Raw genomic sequence first — 19,995 nt, forward strand, 5'->3', positions numbered from 1 at the left:
CTCTATGCAAAATGATAGGAGTTAGTAACTTTCTGGTTCTCATGAGATGCTAGCATATGATCATTCTAAAAAAGTAACAGGAATAACTAAACATGAACATAATGAGCAACAATGAAAGTCAAAAGCTGAATGTACAATGTAGATTACTGTAAAATTGTGAAAGAGATCTGGGGATGTTTCACAAAGACTAAGATTGACTTTGAGTTGGACTTAACTATGGCAGGCCATTCATGCCACTAGTTGCTCTCACCATTCTGATCTTAATATTATTTTTCCTTTTATAATGAATTATCAAAAAATGTAAATTCTGTAGATTTGAGACTATGATTTATACCTCCCTTGAGAGGCCTGCCATAGTTAAGTCCAACTTAGAGTCAATCTGAGTCTTTGTGAAACACTCCCCTGATCCATTTGTTCAACCCTTTGCCTACTCGAACCTGGTGGCTCCTGTATTCAGCCTATGGTAATGAATGAATTCAGTAGTCAACCGGTTAAAACAAAAAAGACTCCTAAGAAGTAGTTCAAGAAACCTTTACTCACTGTATAGCCCTTATCAATCAGGAATTCAGCTAGATATGATCCATCCTGTGAAAATTAAATAAGAAAAAGAGAAAGAGAAAACTCATTACTGGTATATATCAATAAATGCCAGTCTCAAAGACATTAATGATTGTACCTAAACCTAAAACGGTTACTAAGGCATTTCTAATTACTGTAAAGACAAAACAGCAAGATAACAAATATATATATAAGGTGAATCTTATGGGGGGGAAAGGGATGCCCAATACTTAAAAACAAATCAAACAAACAATTTAGAACCCGATCTCCCACATATTAAAGTCCCTTATGACATTAAGCCAAGGTAATGACCTCAAATCATTTCCCCAAATCATTTCAAATTGGCTAGTATGCCTGGTGGTATGGTCATTACATATGTACCCCCATCATTCCATGCTGTATGAAACCGCAAAAGTAATGAATCCCAAATCAATGAGATGGCTCTGGAGCATTGAAGTGGGAAATGATGGCGCTCAGAGAAACCACAGCCTGTTTGCAGCTGCATTAATACATTTGTAGAGACAGATAGTTTTGCGTCATTTGCTAAATTCACAAATTGGGTGATTTATAGATGGAGTAGCACCACTGTTCAGGGTCATTGCTTTTATTAAAGTAGGTAGAGGAATATTGATGTCTCTATGTTCAGAGAGAAATTAAATGTAGGATACATGGGTACCTGTATTCAGCACCATGGGCGTGGTTCCTATTTTATTTATTTTTTTCTCCACTATTCTCAAAAGTCATTTGCTTGTGATACATTAAGCTTGATTGTAAACAATCACACAATAAGAGATATATCACAATACAAATGTCACTGTTTTTTTTTCTTCTTTTATTTTTGTGTTTATATTTTGATTACAAAGGGAACTGTCAGATTTCTGTGACAAAATTTGTCCCGAGACCTTTGCTACAAGAGCACTGAGATATATACAGTAATAGAATTTCTAGATAGACGGCGCCATAGAAATGCCTATTATTATTATTATGTACTACCTGCATGCATGCTATTACAGTAGTTGGTCTCGGAAATGGACCCCTGTGGCAAGCTCTTTGAGTTACAATGTACAGTATATCACACATGCTCATGTATGGATCGATCAACTAGTATGCTTACATTTATAGTGCAAAAGGACTATAACCGGTCTTATTACCCAACTACTGAAGAACATACAGAAAATGTCAATGTTTGCACTGTAGAACATCTACAGTGTACCATAGAACATATCCCATAAAACAGAACCAAAAATAGCACCATTTTTCATTTTCTTCTCATTATTTTCTTCTTCCTCCCAGGGTCCTTCATGGTGATATCTTTAATGATCCGTAACCTAACGAGGGACCTAACGAGGGACGCTGCAGATTGCCGGATTCCCAGGGCTTGACCCTTGGTATTTACGTTTTACACGAAGCAAGATGTGAATTCCATTTTGTGCACACACACACGTTCAATGGTCCAACGGGTGGGCAACAGTTGCAACGCTATACAGATTTTCCTGAACAACTTCAATAACAGCTATGGAAATTGAAATTTATCATGGGATCATTGTTATCATCATTTATTTATGTTAGATGTTGTATAAACAATGTCAGTGAATACTTATGCAGAAACTATTATTGACATTTGACACTGGTGGATTGGGTTCAACCAGTTATTGCCACCACCCCTCCCCCAAGTGGAATACCCTCAGTACACAACAATACACCCCCCCCCCCTTCCTCCCCTTTTCTTTTTACTTCTTTTCATTCTTTTCCTAGGAATATTGCACCCCCTCTGCAAAAAATAAAAATCATGGATCCACACGTTCTAAAGTACAAGAAAATGTGAAGAAAAACTTTTCTGTTTAATTAAATTTTCTTTAGAAAAGATCACTGGTAATTCCTATGATTTTGCACCCCTCACAATCCATTACAATCACCATGACCTTCTCTTGAAATTGTGCAGAGGCCTTTAATGATTAAAAATGCAATTCACCTTCTTCACCCTATCCACACACACAACCCACAAGGGTAAACTTGAATGCTCCTTACATGTACAGTACCAGTACATACATATATATATATATATATATATATATATATATATATATATATATAGTAATAACATTAATTATAATAATGTTTCATTTACAATTTATAAAGTGCCTTTTCATAAGATACAAAGCGCATAAAAAAGAAAATTCTTACAAACAAAGCAAAAGAAAAGTAATTAGAAAAGATGTGTTTTCAGACACGACTTGCAAGCTGTGAGAGTATGGCAATTCTTTAGAACAGGGGGTAAGGCGTTTCAGGTTTTGGGAGCAGTACATAACTGAAAAAGCCCCATCACCCATTTGTTTACTGGTTTGAGGGACGCTAAGTGTATTACTAGTGGCCGAGCGTGTATTGTACATGGATGTGTGCGAATGTATTATAAGGAACCGACCCATCTGGGAGAGAAAGAGAGAGTGGCAAGAACCGCTCAATGAAATCTAAAAATAGAACACATTTCTAGGCAACTGTAACGAGCACCATCACATTAGAATCAAGGGTGTAAAAAAAATAAGTAAAACTGTACAAAATTGATATTGTCTATGCAGGAATATATCAATAGCCAAGTTAACATTATAGTACCGGTAATAGATCCCTGTTTACATGAAAACAAAGAAGGGACCCAAAAAATTAAAAGAATTTTGAAAAGGGCATTCATGAAGTTCTATTATTATTAACATTTGAAGCACAATAGCACATTATTTTCTTCTATATCTCTATTTCTTTAGTCACAATGATAATATTCTGTTGTCCCAAAACATTTTTGTAATTGACTCCAGTGTACATAATTATAATAGCAAAATTGTATGTGAAATATCCTTATTCTAATCTGACTGTCACCTTTTTAAATCAGATTGTAAACTAATCAATAGATTATGATCTCTTCCAGACTTCTCAAGTATTAAAGTTTAATAACTACAATATTCAGGAAATCATTTGGTATGGTAATAAGATCTACTTAACAGCCAATCAACCTGTTTTCAGAGTGATAAGAGACTCTATTCCACACCCACGCCATGGTAAACATATATCTATTTGTTCATATATCAATTTCAATGTCCTGCATTAAATAAACTAACAAAGTACTATTTATCAGACTTGTCAATACTTTACACTTGACCTGAAGTTTCAACTTACATGTTCCATACCTCTTAAAATAATAAAAGATAATTCCCCTTTTTAAACTCAATTATAGATGTACTTCAAAACTCATACAAATTATGGAAATCTTCAAGTTACAATGTATAGGTATATCTATGTTTCCTCTCGAATATATCCTAAAATGGCAAAGTTAGAAGCTTGGGGCAATAAAAAAATTGATGAAAAATAAACTGGCAGAAGGCATCTTTTCTTGTTCGGACTGATAAAGAGAAAGTTATACTCATTCGTTATTCTATTCCTCAGTATATAAAACAGGAAAAAAATAGTAATAATATATAATGCATCATGATGTCAAGTTCTATACTATACAATACTACATCATCTAAAAGACTGAGCAGACTACACGAATAGTCTCAATCTGCACATGAGTGATCATGGCTTTAAAGATAGCATGTCAAAGGTGAAATTTTAGGGTGGGGGAAGAGAGAGAGACAGAGAGAGAGAGAGGGGGAGGGGGAGAGCAAGAGAGAGTGATAGAGGAGCTACATCATAATCAGAAACAACAAAGAACCAAATATGGACAAATTATACAGCAAGCTCACTGCAAAGGATAGCTGTAGACCTTCACAAACATTCCATTTTCCTGGAAAGAGAAATGATTCATGGTTCTTCGCTAGAAAGACCAGCTCAGAGGCGAAGATGTAGAGAAAGAAGGCTTTCTACACAGCAGCATGGAACAGCTTGGCCAAAGCATGGACAGTACACAACTCATTGTAAAACGCCACGCTGCTTTGTGAGCTGCCGAGTACTACGTCTATACACCACAGACATGTGAATGGGAAAACAGCGGACTCTGAGGGGGCGTGTACCCTTGTGCGTTCATTCATGCCAGCCCGCATAATTTATCACAGCATTACCAGCAGCTTGGGCATCTATTATGCTAATGAGCAGCGGTCCACATTAATATTAATTGCTGATATTGGTTGGGAGCTGTGGTGGCCAGCCGTCTGGCTGTGAGCTCTAGTCTAGATTGGGCCATCTGTGCTGTGAACTGAGACTTTAATAATTGGTAACACCATTCATATTGGTTACTATATATGCAAATTATCGACCTAAGTCTGGGAATAAAGAAAGCATGCAGAAAGAGTAAAATCACTTGCCATTGGAGAATGCTTCATATTAGCAGTTCTCGCAACAAAAACAACAAAAGAAATGTTTTATTTTTATCAGTATTCTACTCACTTCAATTGTTTTCTCTCTTTTATATCTTTATTACCTGCTTGAAGAGGTACAGCCAGTCCAGGATAATTCTCCCTATTTCACATTCTGCACAATTATATTCTTGTTCTCAATAACATACTTGTGGAATACATTGTAGCAATGCTAGCATGGATGGGTCCAACCATAAAGGGGTCATGGTGGGGTGGGGTGGGATAGGGTGAGGTGGTGGGATGGGGTGAGGTGGGAGGTGGGGGAGGAGAAAGCCTACCAGTCATCCAAGGTGGATGAAATATGGTTAGGATTTCATTATCTCCTTCTTTGCTTGTTCCCTTTCTCACTCCCTGCCCCCTCTTCATCACCCCCCCCCCCTCTCTCTCTCTCTCTCTCTCTCCTCCTCCTCCTCCTCACCCCTCTCTCTCTCTCCCTCTCTCTCTCTCCTCCTCACCCCCTCTCTCTCTCTCTCCTCACCCCCCTCTCTCTCTCTCTCTCTCTCTTTCTCTATTCTTTTCCTAAGCCCACATACTGTAATTGTATCCCTCTACATACACCTGTGACATTTTCAATTAAATTTACCTGTGTACATACCTCTAATGCAAACAACCTTCTAATTTATAATGTATTGATTTTTGGCAAACACCAATATTGAGCTCTCTCCCATCCTTTGTTTTCTTTTGTCAAGACAGAAAAGTAGAATATGTGTAATAAAAAATAAGCTCGATGCCAGTGGTTCCTCTAGGCTCTTATCCTTCTCTTTTCAAGAAAAAATTCAACATTACAGAGATTATTAAACAAGATGGAACTTCGACTGCGCGCAGTCGAAAATGATGCCTCCGTCATAGAGCAAGTTTACAAACCAAAATAGAAGAAGTTTTTCAAATTCAAGTTTCATTGTAATCCATTAACAGGTTTTTAGAATATCGTGATTACAAGCAATTTCTTATATACATATATGACCCTTTGATCTTTGACCTCATGACCCTAAAATCTACTCAGTTCATTGGCTCTGCAAGATGTCCTGAGTTAAATAGTACTCCATCTGTCAGTTCTAATGAGAATGCGTTCACAAGCTATTTTTGCATACATAATGAGCCCATGACATTTGACCTTTGACCTCATGACCCAAGAATCTACTCAGTTCATTGACTCTGCAAGATATGACCTAAGTTTGGCAGGAATCTATCAATCTGTTCTAATGAAAATGCGATCACAAGCTATTTTGCATACATATTGAGCTGCATGACCTTTGACCTTGACCTCATGACCCCAGAAATCTAATCAGTTCATCGGCTCTGCAAGTAACATACATGACCTAAGTTTGGCAGGAATCCATCAATCGGCTCTTGAGATAACGCGATCATGAGCTGTTTTTGCATACATAATGAGCCCAGTGACCTTTGGCCTCGTGACCCCAAAATCTAATCAGTTCATCGGCTTTGCAAGATACATACATGATCAAAGTTTGGCAGGAATCCATCAATCGGTTCTTGAGATAACGCGATCACGAGCTGTTTTTGCATATATAATGAGCCCTGTGACCTTTGACATTTGACCTCGTGACCCCAAAATCTAATAAGTTCATAGGCTCTGCAAGATACATACATGACCAAAGTTTGGCAGGAATCCATCAATCGGTTCTTGAGATAACGCGATCACGAGCTGTTTTTGCATATATGAGCCCCGTGTCCTTTGACCTTTGACCTCGTGACCCCAACATCTAATCAGTTCATCGGCTCTGCAAGATACATACATGATCAAAGTTTGGCAGGAATCCATCAATCGGTTCTTCAGATAACGCGATCACGAGAACGGGATCACGTACGGACGGACAGACAGAAGGACGGACAAACCGAAAACATAATGCCACTGGCTACTTCGTAACGGAGGCATAAAAAAGAGCCTCCAAAATTATGCCATAATTCTAAATTATGCTCTTCAAAAGTACTGAACATTTGTAGCTCTAACGAACACTAAACTACTTGTAGCCCTATCAAACATTAACGAAAGCTCTATTTTCTACACATTTTTTTTTTTTTTTTTTTAAAGAAAGCTGTTGTGAACGAAGAAGTAAAATACATAATTCTTTATCATTTGACCCTCCTGGTTCTGTCAACAGAGTAAAATGTCAGCCTACTTTAAGCGCCACAGACAAAATCACTCAAACAAACCTATTAAGTTCTGCTTAAATAAGGGAAATCTCTTAACTCAACAACTGTTTATGTGAGAGGGATATGTGAAAAGGGCCGATGTTTACATTTCTATTGACAACAGGGAGTACATAAAAGAATGTAGAACCATCAAGTCTGCTTGATGAAGGCGAAGCATGTATGGTTAAAAACTTATAATACCATGGACCTACTTAGACCACGCCTATACAGTACATGTACGAGCCAATAGTAGACCATTGAGGGTTTTTAATCATTTATTCAAATGTGATCCACAATAATGTCTAAATAGTATTTTTATTCTATACAGCAATATACTGCAATATATAACACTAGGCCCATTTTACACATCCAAAACATCATTTTGAACAATCATAGATTTTTTAGACTAGTGGTACCATCTACAATACTGGAGAAAAAAAACCATTAAAAAACATCAAATTTTGCTCATAACAATTTTTGTACCGAAATCCGAACCATAATTGGTACATGTATCTTACCAAAGTTTGCAATTACACTGCAAAAATCTGTGAAACTTAGGCAGGCGTTTAAAAAACTAGATGGAACTTCGAATGCGTGTAGTCGAAAATGGCTCCGTCATAGAGCAATTTTACAAACCAAAACAGAAGAAATTTTTCAATTCAAGTTCAATTGTAATCCATTAACAGGTTCTCAGAATATTGTGCTTACAAGCAATTTCTCATATACATATATGACCCTTTGATCTTTGACCTCATGACCCTAAAATCTACTCAGTTCATTGGCTCTGCAAGATGTCCTTAGTTACATGTAAATAGTAATCCATCTGTCAGTTCTAATGAGAATGCGTTCACAAGCTATTTTTGCATACATAATGGGCCCATGGCCGTTGACCTTTGACCTCATGACCCAAGAATCTACTCAGTTCATTGGCTCTGCAAGATACATACATGATCTAAGTTTGGCAGGAATCCATCAATCTGTTCTAATTATAATGCGATCACAAGCTATTTTTGCATACATAATGAGCCACATGACCTTTGACCTTGACCTCATGACCCCAAAATCTAATCAGTTTATCGGCTCTGCAAGTAACATACATGGCCTAAGCTTGGCAGGAATCCATCAATCGGTTCTTGAGATAACGCGATCACGAGCTGTTTTTGCATACATAATGAGCCCTGTTACCTTTGACCTTTGACCTCATGACCCCAAAATCTACTCAGTTCATTGGATCTGCAAGATACATACATGACCAAAGTTTGGCAGGAATCCATCAATCGGTTCTTCAGATAACTCAATCACAAGCTGTTTTTGCAAACATAATGAGCCCTATGACCCTTGACTTAGTGACCCCCAAAATCTAATCAGTTCATCGGCTCTGCAAGATACATACATGACCAAAGTTTGGCAGGAATCCTTCATTCGGTTCTTCAGATAACGCGATCATGAGAATGCGACGGACGTACGGACGGACGGACAACCCGAAAACATAATGCCTTCGGATACTTCGTAACGGAGGCATAAAAACATACTAAAGAGCTAGATTTTTTTTATTGGTCGTGTTCACCAGAATGTGAGAAAAATCGATGATTTGGGGTTGCATTGAAAATGCAGCTAGTGATGATTCCCACATCGATTTCCGAAAAGCCCCAAAATGTTTGTTAACTTTTCACTTGAGGGGCACATCTTTTCATTTGGAGGAAAGAATTTGTTCTGCTGAGGAGCTACATGTAAAATTTTGTTTTATGTAGACTAAAGTTCATCAAGCAAATAATTGAATTCAAAGTTTGATGTAGGTAAATGTACAACTTTGACAAAACATGATAGCAACTACTTTCGTTAGATCAACCCAGGTCAATTTTGATCGCCCTCACCTATTGAGATGTGTAAATGTACAATGAATTATTATGTAATCTGAACACAATTCCTGTGGGGTCATACATTAGGATATTGAAATTGCTCTTTTGGATATTGCGTTGATTTTTCGAAAATAGTTGCGATAGTGTTAGAAATAAATTAAGAATTTGAGGCATGTTATATTTAACTTAATTGAACACAGGTTTCATTAACTACGTGTACATGTAGCTTACACGTATATGGTGAAAAATAGCTGCAGACTTGGATAGCTGGGGGGAGGGGGCAATTGAAGACACATTTTGTAATTAACCCATCCCCCACTGATACATGTAAAACAAGAATGAAGTCAGAAAAGAAAGAGGAAGAGGAGAGAAGAGGAGAAAGAGAGACAGTGAGGGTAGGGGCAGGGGAGGCAACAGGGGAGGGGGCAGGGAGGTAGCAGGGGAGGGGGCAGGGAGGTAGCAGGGGAGGGGGCAGGGAGGGAACAAACAGAGGTACAGTATGCACTGTGTAAAATATTGGCAATACTGGAAATATTTGAAATATGGATGGTTGAAGGAAAGCCATGCACCAGGTCGGCCTCCAGTAACAGACAGGCCCATCTGTATCCACGACAGTCAATTATACCACAATTAATAAAACAATGAAACTCATCACAACCTATCATGAAAACCCACTGATACCTCCAGGTGTGCACAGAGTGAGATAATATGGTTAAACAAACTAAACCTTCATCTGAACATTCCCATGATTTTAATTAAACTGCCCATCATCAATCACACAGTCAGGCCTCTCTCTCCCTGGCAGGCAGGCAAGGTTCAGGACATCAACCAACCACTGAGTTCAGACAGAGACCAGGGGAGATCAGTCAGTCACCCCCGACCTGGCTGTGATAGAGCGCACAGATGTTGCAATCTAAGGATGAGTTCACACTCAAATCTCATCCACGGTTACCGGTAATCAGGCAGGATGAAACATTGCATCTCTGTCTAAAACGCGATGTAAAACTTATGTTTCACATAGGAACATGTGCAGTAGACGAACCAAGGACTCACAGTATGTGGGTCTGTGATGATGCGCTCTTTTAGAGATATGCACTTGTCAAATAGAAAAGGTTGCATCTAATAGAAAGCAGCTACAAATGTTACTTTATACTGAAAACTTTCAATGGCATGCGATGTCAACAATGTAGTTCAACTCAAAAGGGATTCATTCCACCCTGGTATCACGTTTGATTTCACAAAAGAAGAACAAAAGAAAAAGAAAAGAGAGTGGCATGCACATCTCACATTCATTTGAAGAAGTTGGACATATATTTTTCTTAATTCATTTTAATTCGTTACAGCATGATAAAATCAGCTTAGATAGACCTATCATTATGCACAATATCAATCACCGAAAGTGTATGGTGTTTCATCATTTGTGAGCTGTACTCTCGTTAAGTGCAATACTGACTACCGGTACTGTAATGTTGCCAAGCAGTAGACCAAATCATTTGAAATGTCGGCACTCCACACAGGACTGTGCAGTAATAGGCTGAGGCGCTGAGCAGTCATGTATGAAGAGCATATTAGCACAAAACTTCATGAACAAACATATACAGTATCATAATTCTGACTTTTAATATCATAATCACATTATAATAATAATAATAATACAAATGTCTCTATAAAGCGCTTTACAAATATACTATTACCCTGGTCACTGGATTCAGTGCTTGCCCGCAATTCATGCGTGTACAGTACATGTACATCAGTACAGGTATGGTCATAAACAAATGTTTTTACCATAAAATGAAAGTGTGGTACAAGTTATATAAAGTGGATGAAAAGTTCTATCATAAAATGCCAGCTATTCTACCATCTGCAAATAAATTGATTTCAAGCCATTCACTATAGTGAAGACATCTTCGTTCAATATGAATGTTGCCTGGTTCCAGCCAGCGATCCTCCGCCCTGGGATGTACGATGTACGTTGAGGAGGAGGCCGACTGTGCACGCCATGATTCTAACTTTGACTGAACTCTTCAGATTAATCAAAGTCACTTGGACTCCAAACTCCAGTGATCATCGTCAGACACAGTTCATGTTTAAACGGCACGGTCCAAAGAGCATTCTTTAAGATGTTACCTTTGTCTGTAACTCTTTCAATGATAGGACAAGGGGACTACATGTACGTTATTCACATGTGGAACTTTATGCTTCTGCCATGTCCCAATGAGACATGGGACCCCAGTGTTCTGACCAGGGTAATCACACTGTCTCTCGACAAGGACTGGACCCTGTTCTCTGCAAAAGTTGGGACAAATTGCCACAATTCTCAAAAGGGAATACTGGTACATACTGTATGGATACTGTCTTCAAAGCGGCAGTGAATTACTTGTCTAAAGTTCGGCTAAGGTGCTGCCATGACGTTGACATAACTTTGAATACAGGTGCACGCAATTCTTCAATATGGAGGAAAGGAAACAAAAGGAATAGAACCACCATGGTACAAGCTGAACAAAAAGTGATAAGTCCACCATTTCCGATGCTGCACCCGTATGAACTGCCTAAAGGGGAGACGCCAGGCCAAGGATCCAGCAGCAGAAATTTATCTAACTTTCAACTTTGGTCAAGTGTGTGGATATTTCTTGGAGTGTTTGATCAACACTCCTAAATATGGTTCCAGTGACATAAAAAGGTAATGCAGGGCAAACATGGCCTAATAGTTAGCTGATGATTAATCAAAACTTGGAAAAGATCTTCTTGCGATAAATTTTATATTACCTGTACTTTTATTTTGTAATTATCTAGCACAGTCTTCACTAATTTTGAATCATTTGAGCATGTTACTGAATCAATATGACAAACTGTACATTCCTGTAACAGTGTTTAAACAATTTTTTTGTTTTCTTGAATTTCTTAAATTTCTTCTGATAATTGGATAGCTCACTCTTCGCTGTTCCTTTTGCAAATTAACAGCCTTTTCACACACAGCTAAAATTCTATAAACATGATTAGTATAAACGTGTTTCGAACGTGTTTAAACTAATCACGAGCCTTTCACACACAGAAATTTCGTTGCGATCGTTGATAGTTTCGTGATTAACTACTGCTCGCAAAATGCGCAGTAGTGCCATTGCGCATTGAAGGTCATGTCATGTCAATCAAAGCGCACGCTCCATCCAGTTTAAACACGTTTAAACACGAATTTCCTTTCACACACAAAATGTCAAGCTCTCTAGATACGAACTTCGTATCTGCAGCCTGCTTTTAGGGGCGTATGGATCGCGACTTCGTATCTATCCCAACATCGTATAAACGATGTTCACACTGGGAAATTTTGTCTATAAACATGTTTAAAACTGTTGAGTGATTCTAATCATCTCTAGATACGATGAATTTTAGCTGTGTGTGAAAAGGCTGTGAGATTGTCATTTCAAGGACGAAAATTGTATTATTGAATACGAATCTGAGTCATCCGTAAAGTGTACCTTTCTTTTAACTAGTTTCAAGAATGGTGATTTTCAATCATAAAAATTACAAGGCCTTAAGTATGAAATATAGACAAGAACAAATTCAAACTACAACAGCAGATCCATAAGGGTGGGGATAAAGTATAATCCTAAATCCTCCTCTTTTTTTGTTCTCTTTTTTTTTGGGGGGGGGGGGGACCTCCCATGTACATGTGTACATGTTTGAAGTTTTAAGTTTACACTACCCCTGAACCCCTCTCTACCTTGGCCAACTTCCATCACATCGGAATATAATGTTTCGTGGTTAGAAAAACAGAAAAAACAAAATGGATCTCCAACTGAACTATTAGAGGCCTCCAGTGTAAAACACCAATTTAAAACAACACATTCACAAAACAATAAGAGGCACAAGTAAGAGAACAATTTTATATATTTGATATTGCTACAACAAAACAGGTAGCAGCCAGAATGGAGTAGCCCTTATTTATTTACATAGGTAATGAAATTTACACTTAGAGAAAATAATACGGTAATTTTTATTAACGGTGTACGCAAAAACATATACTGGTGAATTACAAAATTACAACATAACAAAATAATAGAAAAATAAAAACAAACAGCAACAGATTAAAAGAAATTAACTTAAAGATTCAAAGGAAGTACTTACCGGTACTGTACCGATATATCTTTCTATTTTGTCTCCAGAAAGAGTTTTCTTTATTTTCATTTCAAAATTATTTAAGAATTGGGCATTATTTATATCAGTAAGAAGAGGAGGCGAGTTGGCTCAGTCGGTAAAGCGTCTGCCTGTCGAACCAAAGATCCCGGGTTCGACTCCCATCTAGGCGGATGACTGAAGTCTGCGTTGTGTGTTAACGTGCCCCTTCCCTTGTTCATAGACGCAGGTTATGTCAAGTGGAAAACACTCCGTCCCTCGGATAGGACGTTAAATGGAGGCCCCGTGTACAGGAGAGTCACAACCCTTGCACGTTAAGAACCTATTGCACTATTCGTATAAGAGAAGGGCGAAACACCGGTGTAATGGTCCACCTGCACACCCCAATCAGGCCAAGTATACGGCATCTGCAAGAATCTTCAGTATTAAAGGAGGCAGATTATCTTGAAGAAGAAGAAGAAGAAGAAGAAGAAGAAGAAGGGTTCCATATGAATAGCCTTTAGCCTTATCAATAACTTTAGGAAGACAGTCACACCTGTTTATAAACGCCCACCAAGGGAACACAAAATGGCCACTTTACACAGGTGGCCTCTCTTATACAGGTTCTACCAAGCATATTTCTTCTTTGAGGAAAACATTACAGTTGACAACTATAGCCAGATGGCTTTTAAAGAGCGGTGGCTACCAAGACAGGTTTGACTGTAGTCATATCAAGAGAGTTTCCATTCATAAAGAAAAATAACATTCCTACGGGGCACAGACAGTGCACAAAATAGCCCACTTCATATTCTGCCAACGTGGCTATTGCTTCTACAGGTATGTACATTGCACTCATGTTGGAAGGAAAGTAAATAACTTTTTACAATTGGGGAACTCAAAGACTTTGGGATATATAGCTAAACACAATTTGTACCATATTGTGTTTATAACATGTTTATGACAATAATGCTGATACTTGCAGCCAAGTATGTCTATGAAGGACACCCATAGGAAAGAGTAATGGTCCTTAGAGGTAGATGTGCCAGTAGGTTATCATCGAAAACAGGCTAAAAAACATATTTCCCTAGAAGGATTTATTGTACACGTGGTCGATTACTACAGGTATAGACAAGTGAATACCAAGACAAATTTGACTGCAGTTTCGTCATGCTTGCTCATGACTACGTGTTGTAGGTTTCCTTCATTACAAAATGGACCAATGACATTAAAGGTGCTTTCTCTCTTATCTATAGTAAAAATACAGTAGTATTCACTATGTAAACAGGTTTTATTGTCTAATGTATACTACTTCTACCAGTGCGCAGTGAGTTCCATCACTAATACTACTACAGAAGTATTAGTAGCATTCCTGATGAAACAATGTCACATATTATGTAATCAGGCCATTTTGAAGAGGGGTAAGGACAAAATTCCATTCTCCTCTTGTGCAAAATGCATTACAGTATAACGTTACTATGTGGCTTCACTGCCTTTTGGACGATTGCCCTAAACTTAGCCTTAGCAGATCAAGATTTATCACTACCATGCCTCTCAAAATCAAACACTAATGTTATATAGACTTTAAAGCCCGTCTGCACTAGTTTGGCCAGGAGGGATTAGACCTCCCTGCAAGGAAACAGGTGGTTATATCATCAAATCAGCTCTTAATTAACATAAGAAAAAGGGGATTATGGGGGACCAACAGGCACTGCTTAGGCATTGTTTGATATGTAGAGGGCGCAAGCAGCTATAAGTAGTGTAGTCCCGCTTTTAATTCTGTCATAGAACTGTCGAGGAATGCTTTTACAATTCATATCAGGACCCGGTGCCAGGCATTTCAAACACTCTTCCAGTCAAAAAGGAATAATAGTACCTACATGACCAGCTAGTATAAATCACCTCCTTGATTGTTTCCTTACATGTTCATAAATTAGACTCGTTTTATTTACCCCCTAACTGGGTATTTCTCGCTATCCCCGATACCCCCAAATGCCAGGATGTACGTCTCTTGGCTGTAATTTTGAGCCACTTACGAGACTTGCATACTTGATGTGTACGGTGTGATGCATGCATGCACATAGTTTTTACTTACTCGAAAAGCTATTTCTAGATTTCTCTCTTGACGTCTGCTACTGACTTTCTTGGATTTTTTTACAAGTCCATGATTGTACTAGAAGAAGGGACTCCCACCGCATGTCCATTATTTTGTCACGGGGCTCTTTTTTTAATACAAATTGCCATTGAATTGGTACCCATGTTACTCCTAAATTCTTTGCTATTTCATCATCATCATTCATTTTTGTTGGCATTTTCCCTCTTACAACGAGATGCTTCTCCATGTTTTGGTCCTTGCGATCGCCTCTAGCTCCAGCAGATACATGTATGGCGTTGCAGCCTGCACACCGGTTCTACCGGCGCGGTATAGCCGCTGCTGACGGCCGCACTGCACTGCAAGCTTCCGTTGTTTGTATCGGTAATACTCATAGAGATGTGAGGGCGATATAGCGCCATCTTGCAGCAAATAAGCATACATTTGTTTACAATATGGGGGCCCCCAGACAATGATAAGTGCACGCTAATCTTACTTCAAAAGTTCCATTTTATTGATTAAATGTTTGATACTTAATATCGTGTGAAAGTTATAGCAGAAAATATAATCTTTATTTTATCATTTCAAGGGGGCAATTTTTAATTTTGAGCAATCTGATGGGAGGCTTTTTGTAGCGCATGGGGGCGTATCGACGGTTGCCCCCATGTGTATTTCAAGCCTTGATATTAACTTATACTACTAGACCTAAGGTCATTTATTTAGCAATCAATAATATATTCCTACAAAGGCTACAATACCGGAGTGATATCACTGCATTGTTCTAATACTCCTTATGCAAAGAATGCCATAACCTTGTTTATTCCTTATTTGCAAGAATAACACGTTTAAAGAAAATTATTAAAAAATCTTATATGGAGGCCTACATAGTACATGTAAATGCCTTAAAATCATCACAATGTATGGTTCCTTGCGATAATACTATAATCTATCCAGGCCAGGAACCTGTTGTCACACCCACAAAACAAATACAAATACATTGTCAATGGGTAGAACTGCAAGGAAGCCATACAATAGTCAATAGGTCTACATGCAATGCCATCATGCATGTCTAATTCAGGTGAATGGTTCATGACATTTTACTCTATTTCTCTGCATCATTCCAACATTAGCATCTCACTCAATATATTATAAACATGAAATTAATACTCTAACTCTTACAAACATCTCATCAGAAAAGATTATCCCCAGTATAATACCAAATGCAATGAACGTATATCATATATTCGCAGACTGTGCAGAGATGCAGAAGTCGGCGGTAAGCTACGTAAGCTCAGTGTTTGCTATCGGGAAAGGTGTGGGCGCCTGAGCTAGAGCGCCACGTAGACAATACCTATACTACCTGGCACTTTACGGGTAGATTCTACCCCTGTAAAGTAGGACTAAAGATCTAAATGAATTCGAAATTTGTTAGGTCAAATATCTGCCTTTAGATCTTACCTGTCCTGTTATGCCTGTGATGAGGGCAACTTTTCGATCGTTCGAGGGTGACCCATTTGTAGCCATTTTGAGATTCTATGTGTTACTCGGTATAGATGTGTACACGATGAGGCCGATACGAGTGTACAGGAAAACGTACGAATATATATACCCAGAGCTAAGGCGAGTCGGCCGACCGTGCGATTCGTTCAAACGGTACTACGGGGTAGCGCTGGGGTCAATCTTGCTGGCGAAACCAATAGACCACTATTGCAGCACACACAATACACACAATACGCACAGTGTATTCATGTACAGAGCTAGCTAGAATGTGTGCGTCGCGTACGGTCGAGCTCTTCTCAAATATGAATATTCATGAGTGGAGTGCGGCACGCGCGTCTCGCCGATGACGTCATCGTATATATTGTTAGATTAGCATAACATCACCATACTATTAAAAATGGACGTGTCGAGGCAGGTCAGAGTCAGTAGCGTACCTGGCTATTACGTCATGGTGTTTCCTAGCCCAGAAAAAAGGCCCTATCGGCACCCCAGCCAACCAGTTGCCTCAAGAAGAACATAAAGGGGAGGAGCAACGATACCAAAACATTTTCATTCACGTCTGTTTGGTAGTAAACTCGTTTGCGGAAGGGAAAGAAAGAGACGATTGAAAAAAAATTCGCAGCCAGCAACCAGGCATAGATTATCATTTGCAGTGCTGCCGTGGATCTGCTAGAAACCCAGCAAAAAGGAAAGGCACTCGTCAGCGTCATGAACGACTTAGGAATTGGAAAATTCCTGGAGCCACTCGGATTGACACAATATGCTGGAATATTCAAGATCAAAGGATTTGATGTGGAGACGGATTTTAACAATATTGATGAGGCGAATCTGATAGAAATGGGGATAGAGAACGAGGAACATCGGGAGCTCATCTTACACGCAGGTACGTGGTGATTTCATCCCCTACCATTTTCATTGACAGCAGCCTAGTATATTCGGGGGCGTGGGGGAATTCCTTTTTTCATTCCTTGATATCTCTCCGGCCTTCGAATTCTATGTACACTTTCAGCGGGGGAAATATGACTAGCAGGTTTTATTTCTAAACTTCCTCATGGTATATGGGAAGATTCGTGAGCGCCGACCTTGTTTCCTTGGGAAAATTTGACGGAAATGCTGCTCACTGCATCTTTACCATACATGAATTTCCTTAAACGTCATCAGTATATTCTAATGGCAGCCATGTTGAAAATATATATGATAGTGGAGCTGCTACGAGCTTACGGTACGTTACAACATTTCCCCTTGCAGTTTCGCTTCGTTCCCGACGCAATTAGTATCTGTTTTATTTGATTTTCACCGCATTTCTTGGCATGGTATTTCCCCTCATTTGTACCCGTCAAAATGAACGAATGTTTGCTCCTAGCAACGCGTTCAGATCAGTGGAATATTGCACGGCAACCGTGGGATATCAGGTGTGATGCTGCGCTCGCTTTCGGCCACAGTCCCGTGCGCTTGCAAATGTAAAACGTCAACTCTCTTTCGTTGGGAATATTATTTGTATTATTTCGGGGTATTTTTGCCCTATCTTTGGGTTTTATCATAGTAAAGATATATTAGAGGTGGTGCATAACGCATAGACTATGTACTGAGACATCGCCTCTTACGCGTGAGTGAGTTTCGCCAATTCGTGTCGGGACGCGTCCGCCTTCACACCCCTGTTGACGACACAGAATACAAAGTTCGGCACCCTGGTTTTAAATAGTGAATTGGAATGGATATGACATGTGAAATTTAACGAATTTTTCTAGATTAAGAAGTATTTGTCAATGAATGTAGTATCACTTGAAAGCTTAGAAGTTTATCTATCCTTTGATATAACTTTTTTGCCAGTTTAGTACTTTTTCTTGGATTTGGAGGGCTAAATTGTTACCCTTGAGGGCTGAAAATTAGCCAAGAGTAGAGAAGATTTTCAACAAATTCAATGTGTAATCGTCACCCATCTGTTAAGGATGGAAAAAATGATTAAAATCTGGGTTTTTCGAGCTTGCCCGCACGCTGTATGATTGTGCCGATCGGGGTCAAAAGTTCAAGTGAATTTTGTTCCCCTGTTTGGGACTGGTCCTTGTCAATCAGCGTGTATAGATGATGAGAAACAAGGTAGGTGATGTGATACGCGTTTCCTATTCGGTGGACCCGTGCGTTCCCGTGCTTTTCGTCTCTTTTTCTGCATTTACAACCGAACAGGGGGGTTTCTGCCTCCTGCCGGACAGCGCTAGGAGAGGTCGCCTGGTCGTTCGGCCGGCTCACAACCCACTCCCGCCCCTCAGTATTAAACAAAAACGTTCAAAGGTATGAAGATGGATATTTAAAACGAATTGTTTTATTCACAGAGGAATCGCAGTCCTGTTGTGAGTATTCAAAAGTGACAAGGCACCAGGAATTGGTGACCAAATCAGTCTGATCAACTGGCAGAGTTTGTCTTTCACAACAAGTGCCTTTAATGCGATGCTAAAAATGAGCATTAAGTTACATATTTCATAAGACAATAACAAACAAAAGACATCCATCCGAATTCCCCTTCACCGTGTAAATCCAGTCAGAATAAAATATTTGAGATGACGACAGCTCATTTCGAAACATTTCTTTCACAAAAAAGGCTGACGAGTAAACCACGTCTCCTCTCAAATACCAACCTGTTACACGTCCCCTAACCGTGAGCTATGCTTATCACCCGTATTAAGCCAGCATGAAAACTGAAAATATGAATAAGCTTTTGTGTGTGCAGTTATGACTACTTAAGCTGTTGCACCACTTTGAGAAAAAAACAGGAGCGCCGTTCGATGATAAATTATATCCAAGCAGCAAATAATTAAAAATGTATCTTAGTGATAGGAAATCGTCCTTTAATTAGGATCAGCTGAGTTGTACTTTAAGTTGCACACATATTGCTCTATAGATGACTCTTTCCTATTTCTATAAATTAACACGATCATCATTAGTTTCTATCTCAAACAACAACCAACGATTTCACTTCCAATGATAGAACGGCTGCGACTGCCAAATTCAATCCTATTAATAAAAGCAACTTTGTTCCCGGTCATAACGTTCATCAGACCAAATTTGTTTAATAGATTAAGATCATATTGTTTGACGTTTCCCAAATTAAAAGATCTGAATTATGTACTATGGTCCACCAGCCTTATTTCTTTGTACTGGTTGTAGACGGAAGGAAAATCGAAGGGATAGGTTTTATCGTTGCAATCAGAATGCCGCACATGAAATCTAGCGCTGTATTTGAAGTCCCTGCTTTAAACCAAAGAGATACACCACACCCGCCATCAGTCTTGACATACATTGCATCTATTAATAATGTCCTTGATATTTTGATAGATGGTAATTTCATGCATGGGACACACACAAATTACTACAACAGCAATTCATTGAA

General features: G+C 38.9%; 1 protein-coding gene across 1 annotated transcript in view; it reads right to left on the reverse strand.

Annotated features, from left to right (window-relative positions):
* The window catches only part of LOC588885 (GDP-mannose 4,6 dehydratase), a 55,664-nt gene extending 38,808 nt beyond the window's left edge, over positions 1-16,856 (reverse strand). The window contains exons 1-2 of the mRNA XM_030975814.1: positions 16,569-16,856; positions 541-585 (exon numbers count right to left, since the gene is read on the reverse strand). Coding sequence (XP_030831674.1) covers positions 541-585; positions 16,569-16,634 — 111 coding nt within the window. The 5' untranslated portion in view covers positions 16,635-16,856. The remainder of the gene's footprint in view (positions 1-540; positions 586-16,568) is intronic.
* Between the last annotated feature and the right edge of the window lie 3,139 nt (positions 16,857-19,995).

This window comes from Strongylocentrotus purpuratus, unplaced genomic scaffold (genome assembly GCF_000002235.5).
Source record: "Strongylocentrotus purpuratus isolate Spur 01 unplaced genomic scaffold, Spur_5.0 spur5_scaffold_8, whole genome shotgun sequence".
Lineage (NCBI taxonomy): Eukaryota > Metazoa > Echinodermata > Echinoidea > Camarodonta > Strongylocentrotidae > Strongylocentrotus > Strongylocentrotus purpuratus.